At 34.3% G+C, this 14,237-nt stretch overlaps 1 protein-coding gene across 3 annotated transcripts in view; it reads right to left on the bottom strand.

Annotated features, from left to right (window-relative positions):
• Positions 1-3,821: 3,821 nt before the first annotated feature.
• The window catches only part of LOC145595299 (uncharacterized), a 63,434-nt gene continuing 53,018 nt past the window's right edge, over positions 3,822-14,237 (bottom strand). Inside the window, exons 1-6 of one of the 3 annotated variants that reach the window (XM_081651687.1) lie at positions 8,141-8,274; positions 7,972-8,050; positions 7,750-7,845; positions 5,862-5,965; positions 5,621-5,757; positions 3,822-4,093 (exon numbers count right to left, since the gene is read on the bottom strand). In XM_081651687.1, coding sequence (XP_081507813.1) covers positions 4,011-4,093; positions 5,621-5,757; positions 5,862-5,965; positions 7,750-7,845; positions 7,972-8,031 — 480 coding nt within the window. In that variant the 5' untranslated portion in view covers positions 8,032-8,050; positions 8,141-8,274 and the 3' untranslated portion in view covers positions 3,822-4,010. The other 2 variants (XM_081651688.1, XM_081651686.1) reach the window with 2 other exon arrangements.

The following is a 14,237-nucleotide window of genomic DNA, read 5'->3' on the forward strand; positions in this document are numbered from 1 at the left end:
CACCATTGGGGGGTTCGGCCGAACCTAGATGTTCTTCCTTCCTTCAGCTCCTCTTGATATTCACACTCCTTCTCCATGGCACGCCGTGCATTCCAAAGTTCGTTCAAAAAGGCCAAGAACCTACAAGACAACAAAGAAACTCTAGTAAAACCGACAAAAAGGGGAATAAGAAAGGAAACACGAGAAAAAAAAGGAAAAAGCAAAACTAAGGTAAAAACGCTTAAAGAGGCTTAAACAAGTGCAAATGAGGGGAGAATCCTTAGAGAAAAAAGGGTAGAAAAGTGGCATAAATGCCACTTATCAGATATCAAGCTGCAGCATGAGAGAAGAAATGCTAATCGGGTGGCTGACATAATGGCAAAGAGTTGTAGAACTGACATTATGGGAAATTATGATAGACTTGTTTTTTACAACCCTCCGGGTTTTGTCAAGGATATAATTTACAAGACTAGCCTCCCTAACTTTGTAAGACTTGTACTATTCTAAATTAATTTCTCTTGGCTTGCATAAAAAATAAAAAAAATAAAAAAAGTTAAAGTCTACTAAATGAAGCTAATGAATGTCCAATTGCACACCTAGTAGCCTAGAATGTTGATTGATTTGCTCATGGTCGGATAAGCTTCTATCAATTTGTTGTCCACATCCCAAAATGCACGTACAAACCCCTTTAACTACATTCTATTTCGAGACTAAAACAAAACAAACAAATTTGAGTGTGGGAGGCATCCATAATTTGACCTCTTTATTAAAACTTTTATGTATTTTTCTTAATTTTTCACTTTTTTCCTTTTTTGTTCATATTTATCAATGCTCTCGCCTCTTTAACTTTGAGCGGTCTTTTTTTTTTTGAGACTTTTGCTAATGCAAAGAACTTGTCACTCATTGTGACACTTATTACTCAAAACATGAAATAAAACCTTTAATAGAGTTCCATTTCGAGTGAATGGGAAGCACATTAAGGGCACAAAGTACACAATGCATGGGTGTCTGTTTTGGGTGTGATTTAGTATTTTCCTCATATCTCCTTCATTTGAAATCGGAATTGGATTTATGATATATCATTGGAAAGTTTATTTCAAGAGATCTATACTAATATAAGTTTCATCCTAAATTTCAAGCTCGGAAATTAGATTAGCTCGATTTCAGGTTAAGGTTATGAAAAGAGAAAATCGGACTAATTTTTATTGATTTTGGGCTTAATAAAGGGTTTGGGCTATTGAAAGAACTTATTTATATGACTTAGAAAAAAGACTAGAGGACTATAACAAATGGTTTGGAGTCGAAACAAAAGTTTATTCAACCAACCTTTTGATCCATTACGCAACTTGAACTAATATCTGGCTTTTTTCTTTTTAGATAGCATATTTTAGTGTCTATAGGTTATAATCATGTTGGGTCTGATTTGGATCATGGGAAGTTTCAGGTTAGGCCAATAATGGGTCAGGTCTAACCGAGCCATGGGTAGAAGTCAAATCTTATTGGGTCATGGGTAGTTTCAAGTCGAGTAAAACCAATAATTTTCTAGTCTAAATGGTTTCGGGTGTATTTTGCTTCAAGTCAGATCAAATTCAAATATTGAATTACCTATTCTTATTGATTTCGGGTAGATTATGTGTCAATATATATTCGGACATCTTAGATCGTAAATTATAGATTAAAATCCATTTCGAGTTACAATGGATTGATACCATGTTGGATATTAATATGATTTTTCGGGTCTCAAACCCTGTTTGGTTTTTAAAAAGTCTTTCAGGTTAGGTAAGTTTTTGAGACTCAAACCACTACCTACAACATTTACATCTTTATTCTCTACTTTTATTTTATCCACTTAAAAACAGTAACCCATCTTTTTACACTATGTTACTTTTATCCACTTAATAACACTCACCCATTTTTTTTACATTCTCTTACTTTATCCACTTAATAACACTCACCCATCTTTACAAACACTAAGTGCATATAGACGCATAGCACATATTTATTAAGCATGTATATAGGAGGGCATTTTGGGGTTTTTATTTTTTCCATTTGATGTTTTTCTATAATGGTACATTTATGTGTATTATTAGGCATGTATTAAAGTATAAGACTATAAGTTGTCTTAATGGTTTTTTTTTTGTGTACTATTATCCACGTAGTAATGTTTTTAGCCATCATATTTTCCCCCAAAATCCCTTCCACCTGGCAATTTATTGGTCCACTTTCATAGTTTCATGTGACAAACTTTAACTTAATTCTAACAATGTCATCCTATATGTTAGCAAATATATGGCACCTATGCGCTTATTGTTATTAACAAACACTCGCATCTTCATTATGTATTAAAAAGATAATCAAGCATGTGTTCAAGCGCTACGTTCTGATTCACAACCAAGCGGTGAGTGTGCTCACTTGTTTCAGCATTGCCACAATTTGCTTAATAAAGACGATTGGGAAGCTAGGGTGGTCCATGTATTTTGTGAGGGTAATCGTGGGGCTGACTGGCTTCCTAATCGTGGAGTGACTCAATCGGATAATTTTGTTATTCTCCGTTGGAGCTTCGTAGGATTATCAGTGAGGATGTGCAAGGTGTGACTACCCCACGCTTTGTACTCCCTAGTTTGATTATTTGATTGTATGTTTTTTCTTTTCTTGGTGTATTCGAGGTACCAACGGACATCATAACGTAGAAATTTTTAATAAAAAAAATTCTAAACGTATTCTTCATTAATTATAATTTGACTTAACTACAAAAGCTGCCTAAACATGTCTAACACAAACTAAGCAAATAGCCAAAATATTATTTAGGAAGACCAAAACATCTCATTAGAAGATGTGAAAACCTAGTTGATCATATGATCAAACTCTCCCAACTCTATACGTTCAATATCGTTAACTAGTGCTTCAAAATGCTCTTTGATTTGCTCAACGGTCTTTCCAGGGATCCTTAATGCAATCTGTTCAAATAAGTCATTACGATCAATGCCCAATTCTGCTAGAGAATTCTCAAATATCTTGTTTTCCTCCTTCGTCCATTCTCCATCCTTTCTCGTCTGATGTTGTTTCGACGATCTAGCAGAAGGTGGTTCTGATGAGTTTTTGGAGGTTGAATTCGAATACATTGCTGGCTGTTAAGTTGATAGGATCAAGTTTTTTTTCTTAGAAGTATTGGAAAATACTGTAAAGTTGTGAATTCATGCAAGTGAACAATGAACATATATACATAAGAAATTTTGTAATGAAACTTATGGTAAGAATTTCGTTTATATTTTGTAATAAAAAGAATCCTATGTTTCTGAATTTACTTAATAATTGCTTATGTGTTCAGAATACCATTTTGTCATGTAACAGCTGTTTTATATTCCATTTAACCTCCTAAATATTTAAGAAATAAATAAATTAATTTTGTTAAGACAGCATTGAAACTGTTATGAAATCGGAATTATTTTTCTTAGGAAAGTATTGACTTAATATAGAGTATTAAGTTTTTTAAATTTTAGGAAAGGTTTTTTAAGTTTCAAATTCTCTAGTATATTGAGTCGGCATTAAGCCATTAAGTTGGTTTCTTTCGATTTTAATTGACCATTTAATCAAAATTTAGTAATGTACCAAATTAGATAATAGAATGAGGCCTCACTATAAATTCATTATTTTGCACTTGTTCGGAATCTTAGTGAACTCCAATGCAAATAAAATCTAATACTATCCTGCTACATAACCTACATGTACAAGAAAAACGTGTTCATGTGGGAGCTTTTTTTATTCAGTTTGATGTGTGCATTGAAATTTATGAAGTAAAAAACATGAACTCGAGGGGAAAACAAAACACACGACACAATAGATCATTCTGCAAACGAACAAATCACTTGGATAAGTTCTTTTGGTATAAGCAAAGAATTATTAGCTCAAAACAGTTTAGAAAAACTACTGCATTAGCTAATGAAAATATGTATGTCATGGAGCAAATGCTTTAGCTATCGGATACACCTAGCTGAACTAATAGTAGCAGAAGAAAAAGATGTTTAACCCCCTTAAAGGTTTGGCATGCCCTCTCCAGTTTTAGAATCATAAGTCTTTTCCAGCACGTAATCCATTGGGGTATCCTTAGGACCAGCTGCACGAGAAAGAATTGTGTAAGCGATAAAGAAGTTAAGCACAAGATATAAGCCCTTGAATAAGATATCAACTTAGTTCACAAGCTCTTGAAGGGAATAATGATGAATTACTTGCGGTAAGTATTGCAACCTTTAGGAACAGTGAAATACATTATTCATATTAGCACTAAACCAATTAAGGGGGCAAAGAGCCTGATGTAAGTATTGCAACCTTTAGGAACAGTGAAATACATTATTCATATTAGCACTAAATCAATTAAGGGGGCAAAGAGCCTGATGTAACAAAAATGATTGAATAGACGCAACACACCAAATTCTAAATCCAGCCTTCTACAGTATGCTTATCTATAGAAGCTCTATGCTTAGAAAAACTAGACCATTTTTTTTTTTTTTTTTTTTTGAGTACTACCTCACTGAATAATAAACTTCATACAATGTTTACAAGTGCATCTCAAGACAATCATAATATTGTGTAAGCAAGGAATTGAACCCTCACATAACTCATTACTGTAAATTTGAGAAGTTGATTTTAATAGTGTTGAGCAAAAATGAGGGCAGCATTAAAATGTTGGCTGTTGCCAATATTGTTTTGCCAACAAGAGTTATTTTCGGATAAGATTGACCATCTTGATATATATTCTCTTCAAGAAAGGAGCAAGGAGTAGTGTGTTCTGTAGGTTTTGCCTAGTAAGAGTTGTTTGGACTACATAACTTAATAACTACATTGATGCTATGGAGCTGAGCTTGGTCTTTGCTTCAAAGCTTATGACTACATCTAATCCAGGCACTATTCACTCTCACATTTGCTATTATAATCTTTTGCTACTCTTATAACCCAACAAGATCATATTTAAGAATATTTTCACTTCGTAAATCATGCTAACTATATTCATTGGAATTCTTCATAACAATTACTGGCACTAAGTCTCTGCTTTCCTACAAGAAACCCCTGGAAAGTTCTTTTAAATCACAAGTCCTAATCTTAGCTTAATAGCCAGTATCTTAACTCATTTTAGTTGTGAATTGAACTCATAGGCCCTTAGCCCCTTATCTGAACTAAAATGAAGCCATAATATGACCTTAATGATACTGAAACCTTTTACTCCCAAAATGAAAAGAACATAGCCTTTCTTGATCAAACTACATAATAAAAAGTTCTAAACTTGACCCCAATTTTCTATTAATTCAAAGAACATAAATACCACAGCAAACCATCTACTACCTCTCTCTCATATTAACTGACCACATTTGAATATTTTGGAAAAAAATGTCAACTTTGGCTAGTAATTTAGTAACCTATCAATGCTTGCATGTAATTTAATATTTTTAATATCATTGCTGAAATTGTTTCAAATGCTACCTTTGCAACATTTACAGCATGTCTAATGATATGGTGATTAAAAGTAAAGTTCAAAGCTAAAAAAACATTAGACCATAATGTTTAATGCTGCCTATAACTTTGAGATAGTGTGGACATAGATTATCAAACAGCAAGATATAGCAGAATGTAAGAATCAGATACATACGAGCAGTAGGCCTTGGTGTGGTCCTTATCTTCAAAATTTCAGGGCGAGGGATTATGGACCCTGATGCTCCTATACCTCTTGCAATTCTGACTTTTCCACCATCCTCTAGATATCTAATTCCCACCTTGCAAGGTTTTCTGCAGAAGAGAGCATGATCCCATAAAGTTATCATTGGAATCTGTTATGTAAAGATGCAGAATATTCAGTAAGTTATTTGACAGATATGAGCAGTTGACTATACCCAGTAACTGGATCAACAACTTGCACATTTGAGACATGCAGTGGGGCTTCAACTGTAAAAATGCCACCTTCGTGCCCTTGCCCTTGTTTGATATGTTTTTTGACCTGGGAAGACAAAACAAAAGAAGACATGAGCAGTATACTATACCGGGGAGACTATCAAAAAAACCTGAACGAACAGCAACATACAAAGTACATTTCAATTTCCATCACATGCATAAAAGTGATAATGGACATCAGCATTCAGTATGTTCAATCCATTCGGAAAGAGCTTAACCCTATCAGATCAGCACATGTATAATTTAGATTGAAACCTGAAACTCAATTGAATTTTATTTTAAAGCTTTTACCTCTTGAGAAGAAGTAATAATCAAATAGCACAAAAACTTCATATAGCTAAAGTACCAAAATCCTCATCAAACCAAGTCCACCGCACAAAGAATCCTAGCACTAGCTTACAAGGAACAAAACAGAGAAATATGCCAGGCCCTTGCTCGTTCTCGTTTGACACCTTATACTATACAGGCTAACTAAGAGACTAGTCCTCTTTTTGGCTTGAAAAGTAAGTAGGTGGGGTAAACATTCTCAAGTGAAAAGAGAAAAGTGCCTGCTTAATCCGCATTATAGGCTGGTTTAGCTCATGCTGTGATAGACCCGTTCAGTATGACACCCCTTACTTTAGCACATCCCAGGATTATCGGGTAATGGAATCCCATTCTCTCTGGGTATATGACAAAATCAATAAGAAAAGACGTAAGCTAACCCTTAGAGTCTCTTCTGAAGAGAGAGATCGTAAGAAGACAGAAGTCTCTACCTCCGTCCACTTCATCCATCAGAAAGATGCTGAGGGAATGCATCAAAAGCTACTAAGCCAGGCAAGCTTCTAAGATTTTAACTGTCCTACGGCTCAATGTCTTATTATTGAATTAAGAAAAAGCTTCCATTCCGATCAGAATTTAGGCTGTAGTGAAAGATTCTCTCTTTCTTTCCCCGCTGGAAAGAAGGGGCCCCATGTGAGAAGAAGTAATAATCAAATAGCACAAAAACTTCATATAGCTTAAGTACCAAAATCCTCATCAAACCAAGTCCACCGCACAAAGAATCCTAGCACCAGCTTACAAGGAACAAAACAGAGAAATATGCCAAGCAGATTATACTGAGAATAAAGAAGCAAAAAAAATAAACACTCTTGCTGAACATCAAAAGATGAAAGAGCTAAACAATAGAGTTTAGTGTTGGAGGATCAATTTCCTACAATTTAATCCCTCCATTTCTCTCCCCTCCAATTCCCTTCCTTCCTCATTTGTTATCCAAATTAAAGATACCTCATCTCTCTATTTCCCTTCCCTTCCTTTCCCTCCATTTCCTTCAATCCAAACACACCGGTAAGCTTGATATGATGGGGCCCTTTGTCTCTATTTAAAATATGATAGCATCTATCTTGTTTCTTCGAAAAAAAAACTTTCCAACCTTCCCTAAAAAAGACAGCATGACAGAATTCCATGATTGTCATCTACCTCTGTTCAAATGGATTAGTCAACATGTAAACTAGTTTTTCTTAAGTTTCGATAATGCTTATGGAACCTTACTACAGTAAAAAAGTAGTGACTCAAGACAGACTAACCTCTATCGCGAACAAGCAACCACTACTTCAATTTTCAATCACTCTGCCAGTTCACATTAGCAATATTGCGATTACAATTATTTAGCAAGACATAAACGCAGGTTCAATCTCATTGAAATTCAACATTTACCGAAACTCCAATTCATCTACAAAACATAAATGAAGGTTCAAAACACACAAACGGAGGTTCAGTATTCAGTTCCTCTACATAAAGCAACATATAGAAAACTCCATTTCTTCTAATTTCATAGAGAATAATTCTTACAAGGTTTTTTCCCTCGACAATGACACGATTTTGAGATCGAATCACACGCTTAATGGTACCGGTTTCACCTCTATCTTTGCCCCTGATAATCATCACCTAAAAAAAAAACTCAAAACATAAAATTATGGAATTTTTCCAAAAAAAAAAAAAAAAAAAAAAAAAAAAAAAAAAAAAAAACAGAATTAGGGTTTAAGCAATATACCAATAATTTTGGGCACTTACATTATCACCTCGAAGAATCTTCCAATTCCTGATAAGTTTTTGAGCTGCCTTCCATCCCATCCTCAATCAAACAAAAACCCTAATAAAAATACAAAGAAATTTGCATTAAATTTGGGTTGAAATTGATATATGATGATTTCAAATTGGAAAAAGATAAAAATCGTCTTACTTTAGAAAGTGCTTTAATGGATGAGTGAGAAAGCTCAGAAGCTGCTTCAATGGAGAATTCAGGTAATGCGCTTCAATGGAGGAGAGAGAAGGGAGTTACAGTGTAAAAGAGTTGAGCTCCAAAGGAGATGAAAAATGTAAACGAAAGAGGAAGATTAATCATGCATATACGGAGTAATGTCGATCGTCGGATCTGAATAATATCAACGGTTATAAATTTTTTATTTAAGTTTTCTACTTCAATTTTTTGGTACACAAATTCTAAAAAACCGACCGGTGCACATTAATTTATTGTGAAACGGGTTAAAGTAATTTTAAATATACTGTTTTCAAAAAAAAAAAATTAAATATACTTAGACTTATTACATAGGTTACATAATGGATCTGAATAATTTTGCTTAAGTTGTTAAAGTTAAAATTACGCTTAAACTGATTGTTTTTCAATAAAATTAATGTACACTCGTTGTTTTAATATTTTATTTTTTTTGAAATGAATCTAAATCCTAATATTTTCTTTGTTCTCTCTTCAAACCTAACCACTATAGTAAAACTTATGGACTGCTATCGATTTTTATCGATAATAAGCCACAAATTCTTCTTTAATTAAATGTTTTTAGGCAATAAAGATCACTAAAAGAGTAAAAGTGTAGTGATTATAGTTATTCCCTCCATGTAGGGTTTAGTCAGTTCCCTAATGGTGGGATTTTTTAGAATTATTTGTTTGTTTTTTTTTTTTCGTGTGTGTAGGGATACAAATTTGAAAGATTTGTCTTGCTAATTTGTGAAATTGCAGGTCTGTTGGTATAGGGGTGCATATTTAGTATATTCGTCTTGTAAAATTGCTTTTGCGCCTATACATCAATGAAGCTCTGTAAAGAATGATACAAAGACATCTAAAATTATCCAGGAGCAGATTAGAATTCGAAGTGATATCATTAGTTTAGGGGTTCTTAATTTTTGTAATAAAAATTTAGATCTCTTAAGGGATAATTGTAGGAGTTTGTAGGTACTATAATGCGGAAAAACATGAATCATATTCAATCAAGTACCTAATCCCAAGATCGCATGCATAACACACAAGACACATAATCATACCTTTGAAACGTGAATTCCACGTAGCAATTTGAAAGACAAGTCGGGGAGAGAATAGAGCCCCAAGTGTTGCTACTCTACTTAGTCTACAATATTCGAACGAGCCGACCACCAATATATACTAGATTGGTTGAGTGATTGAGGAAAACCGCGATCACCACCTTTATGGACAACCGACCACCGCACAAACCACCACCACCACGAAGCACCACCGGCGCCAAGGAGGAGGAGAGAACCGTGTGAGAGAGAGAGGAGTATGAGAGGGTTGGGTTCGTGTTTGCTAATTAGGGTTTTGATCCAACTGATCACTGAATTGCTTACCTGCAAACCCTAGGCACCTAGTCTATTTATAATCTCATTATAATTAGACTAGGGCACGAAGCCCAAAAGGCCCTCCTTATTCCTCCCTATGGTCAGCCACCAAGAGTGATGAGGTCCATGATGGGCCTCGTCCTCTAATGCTCAATCTAGGCCCTTTGTGTGACCTTATAGGATCCGTCCAATTAGGCTTTGGGCTATTTTACTAGCCCAAAGATCGTTAGTACCTTTAGCTATGATAAAACGATGACCCAAATGTCCGAACTTAATTATCTCCATAATTTGATCCATTTATATATCTAGTAATTGCACACGACGAAGACATAAATCCTTCAATCTCCCACTTGTTTAAGACAAGTGTGCAATATTCAATTTCCTTAAGTTAATATGTGTCGATTTGATAATATGATTGCATCACATGCATGTCGAGATTATATTATTCTACAAATCGTTCCTTGAAATCTGAGTTAGAATTACAAAACCAAATGATTACTAAGTGATGCATTTGAACGCGGCCAAGTATTTTCTGAATTCTCCCTCTTCAAGCGGGCATGACACATTTCCTAATTTAATAGGTATACTCAATTCAATCTTGTGGCAACAAGGCTCCCACTCAACTTTTGAAATAACCAGGAAACACCCTTTATAATCTCCAGTTACGGGCAAACGTTTGAGTGTACCAGAGTCATAACATCCATTGAATGAAATCAATGTTCCACTCATGTCACAGGATTCCACTAATATATCCGGAAGCTCTATACTTGAACTTTAAAGCAGGTCAATAGTTCGATCATGCATCATATGCATATCCAAGTGATTGACAGAGCATCACTATGCCCATATAGCCCATGAAACTGTGCTATCCAATCAATCTTACATGCTAGTCCATTTATTGAAATCAATATTTATGTCCTCTTTAATGATTTCGAACTAGGAACTTAAGTAATATATGAATTTTGTTCAACTGTGGGGTTTCATTCACCAGGTCATCACCTGATGAGCCCATCAATTCATAATTATTTTGGAAATTTTATTTACTTTCCAAATCCATAATAAAATAAGAGAAAAACTAATTTCTGTTTTAAACATAATTTTGCAAATTGATGCATTTCTTATGTGATATGTTTTCTCAAAACACAACAACTCAAATTACATAATTTGCTTCAATCTAAGACTTTAATATAACTTTCATACCTTAGTGTATGGAAGGGGTTTAGTGATTTCTCACTCATAATAAAACTTTGCAGAACATGACCTTCCACAGGTCAATGATCTCATAACTGAGATGATATCTCATATCTATTAGTTTGGATTTGTGATGTGACCCTGGCCCCTTTATTTTTGAAAAGGCATCATTTCAGTCACATGACAATTTGATCCAAAATTCCTCTTTAACTACTTTTACTGTAGCTAAATATACATATTCTGACATTGAGTATGCAACAACGCTCTACTTTGAACTCTTCAAACTTTCTGTCCTTCACCATCCAGACATAAATATGCATCTAGATCAACATCTAGAATTATCTTGCTTGTTTAGAAAACCTGCATCCGTATAACCTTTTGACAACTTGTTTACCTTTAACACCATAAACTAGAAAAACTCATTTAGTGCTTCTCAAGTACTCAAGGATTTGTTCTTGGTAACTTTCTGCTTATTCTAAATTTGCTTGAAACCTGTTACACATGCACAAGTCATATGTAACATCTTGTTTCGTACATTTCATGGCACATATAATGGACCCTTTTGCATAAGCAAATGGTACACTATCCATACAACTCAACTATATTAGCTTTTGAAGGCACTGAGTTTTACTAAGTGTAATACCATGAGACATGGGAAAAGATCCTCTCTTAGAGTCTTGCATCTTGAACTTGTCAAGAAACTTATCAACATGAGTCTCTTGATTAAATCCAATCATTCTTCAAGATTCACTTCGTGGATTTTGATTCCCAATATGTATTCAACATCTCCTAAGTCTCTCATATAGAAACAACTCATTAACCACTGCTTGACTTTATTCAAGCATTGATATGTCATTTTATATGAACTGTATGTCAACTACATACAAGGCTAAGAAGACCAATTGCTCCCAATAAACTTCTTGTCTCTACAAGATTCCTTTTTGTTCTTTCAAGGAAATCAAATTGTTTGATTGCCTAATCGAAACGAATGTTCTGACTCCCTGATGCTTACTTCAATCCATGAATGAATTTCTAAAGTTTGAAGATTCTTCCTAGGAATTTCTAGATTTCAAAACTCTTAGGTTGTATCATATACATATCATCCATCAAGAACATTTCATGAAGGTGATCTTGATCTCCAAACAATTACTAGAAGAATACGAATAGGCTTACACAACTAATAAGTTTGACCCCATTTCTAAGACTATCATGGACTAGCACATTTTTATAGACATTTCTTGGCATTAAGCCATTTCTTGAGTTGACACTTGTCCAAAGCTTGCTTGTAGGTATGGGTTCCATCCATTCCAATAGGAAAATTTTTTAGAATCCACTTTTAACTAGAATTCCAACAAACTGTTTGTTTTGATCCCAAATAACCTACGATAGGTATGAGCAACAACAGAATTACTCTCTTCAACTCTTTGAAGCCTTTCATTCAAGTGGGACGATAGAAGTCTCGCTAGTTGAATTAGCTTTCTTCGACATATTGTTTATCAAATTAGCTAATTCATGCGCCTTCGTCTTTGATGTGGAGTTATTCACATCCTTTTGTTGCTCGTCTTGAAGCTCATCGAGATTTAACTTTACTCCCACTTGGCTTTGTAGGAAGGGATTTCTTTCTATAAAGACATTATCGCGAGCAACAAACACTTTGTTTTCTACACGATTGTCGGAATAATACCTCTGATTTAGGGTCTATTATGTCATCTTTGTAAACATTTTACATAGATTTCATAATCCTTAATCCAATTTAGAAAATATAACTTTGGAACATTTTCAGTTCATAACGTTTATGATCTTTTCACTGCTTTGGTTAAGTTTCTTGTTTAGTATATTCGCAATTGTTGTTGTTCTAATGCATATCCTCAAAAAGATATTTGTAAATCATTAAATCTTGGATCGAACCATGGCAAGCAAAGTTTGATTCCTGCTTTTAACATACATTTTAATTGTAGTGTTTCTGGAATGTGAATTAATTCAAAAATTCCCTTTAGATGATCATTTATTTAGAGTTAAATATTTATCACAACAATCATATTGTAGTGCTTAAATTGTTTATCTCAAACTTGATTTTACGTTTCATTTTGGAATTTTGAACATTTCAATAATTCAAGCCTTTATTTCATTAAGTAATTATCGATATATTTACTTAAATCGTTAATAAAAGTAATAAAATAGTTAAATATCTTGCTAATTCTTGAACTTATGGTACACACACATCATATGTTTGTGTTCCAAAAGGTCATTTTAGCTCTTTTACCCTTTCAACTAAAAGGCGACTTGGTCATCTTACCTTATCAAGCATGACTTTTAATTCTCAAGTGATTCATAATCATATAAGAATAAGAGCCCGTCCATAATTTTGGATGCGCAAAAGGTTTATGTGACCTAACCTTACTTTGTTATAAGTAAGTTTACTTTGAATCATCTAATATTACTTTTGTGATTTACTTATATCAATGTCATAAAACAAAATAACTCATATCTAATAACAAAATGAAAACAATTTATTACCTTGGTCATGGATCAACACTTGTCCAAGCCAAGTAAACCAAATCAGTATTCAAACAAAACTGAAAAAATTGTCTCATAAAAAAACTAGAAATTGTTCTAAAATCATGATAAACTGATCATAAAATAAAACTATGAAGCTATTTTTGGTCACTCAAATACTCCTAGTGCACCTTCAAGCTCCATCTCTGCTAGCCTCACTTGTTTGCAGTTCCTGCGCAACTTTTATAATGTTAAGCACTACAACTTGGTATCACATACCTAAGTGAAAGTTAAAATGTTTATAACATAATACTTGAGGTTGATGCTCCATTCTTCTTGAGGAAGTCAAGGTAGTTCTGGCAATTGCGCTTCCAATGCCCCTTATTCTTGCAGTAAAAGCATTCACTTTCACTTGTAGCCTTGGGTTTTAGAGTCGCTTTAGGCTTTTCAGGAACCTTGGCAACTTGCTTGCCCTTACTCTTGACACTAGCCTTTTGCCCCTTGTAGGCGTCGTTCGAAGTGCGCCTACGTTAAGCATGTAGTGAATATGCTTGGCACTCATAGGAAGTGGAAATTGACATATACGATTAGGGACACGATTAGGGACAAGGAAATTAGGGAGCCGCCAACAAGTTTTTAAGGAACTTGTAAACCGTTCACGGATCATTTAAGGCAACCACGATTAAGGGACAACAAAGGCAACAACGATTGATCCGTGAAGGTTACACCCCATTCATAATCCATGAGATTACTAACTCCATATGTGAAAGGAGGATCGGGGATGATGGTACGAAGTGAGTCATGGCGTCACATTCGCCCGTATTGGCCTCTACTCGATTCTTATTGTGAAAAGTATTCCTGCGATCTCAAAGGCATACAAACAAAATATTCAATTTGCTCCAAACTATTATTAAGCTAAATTGGTTTAATATTAATGCAACACATTATTCTAAAATGTTGGTGATCACTTAATTAGATAACAAGATTAAAAAGGAACCTAAACCGGT

Source organism: Chenopodium album, chromosome 19 (genome assembly GCF_948465745.1).
Source record: "Chenopodium album chromosome 19, dcCheAlbu1.1, whole genome shotgun sequence".
NCBI lineage: Eukaryota > Viridiplantae > Streptophyta > Magnoliopsida > Caryophyllales > Amaranthaceae > Chenopodium > Chenopodium album.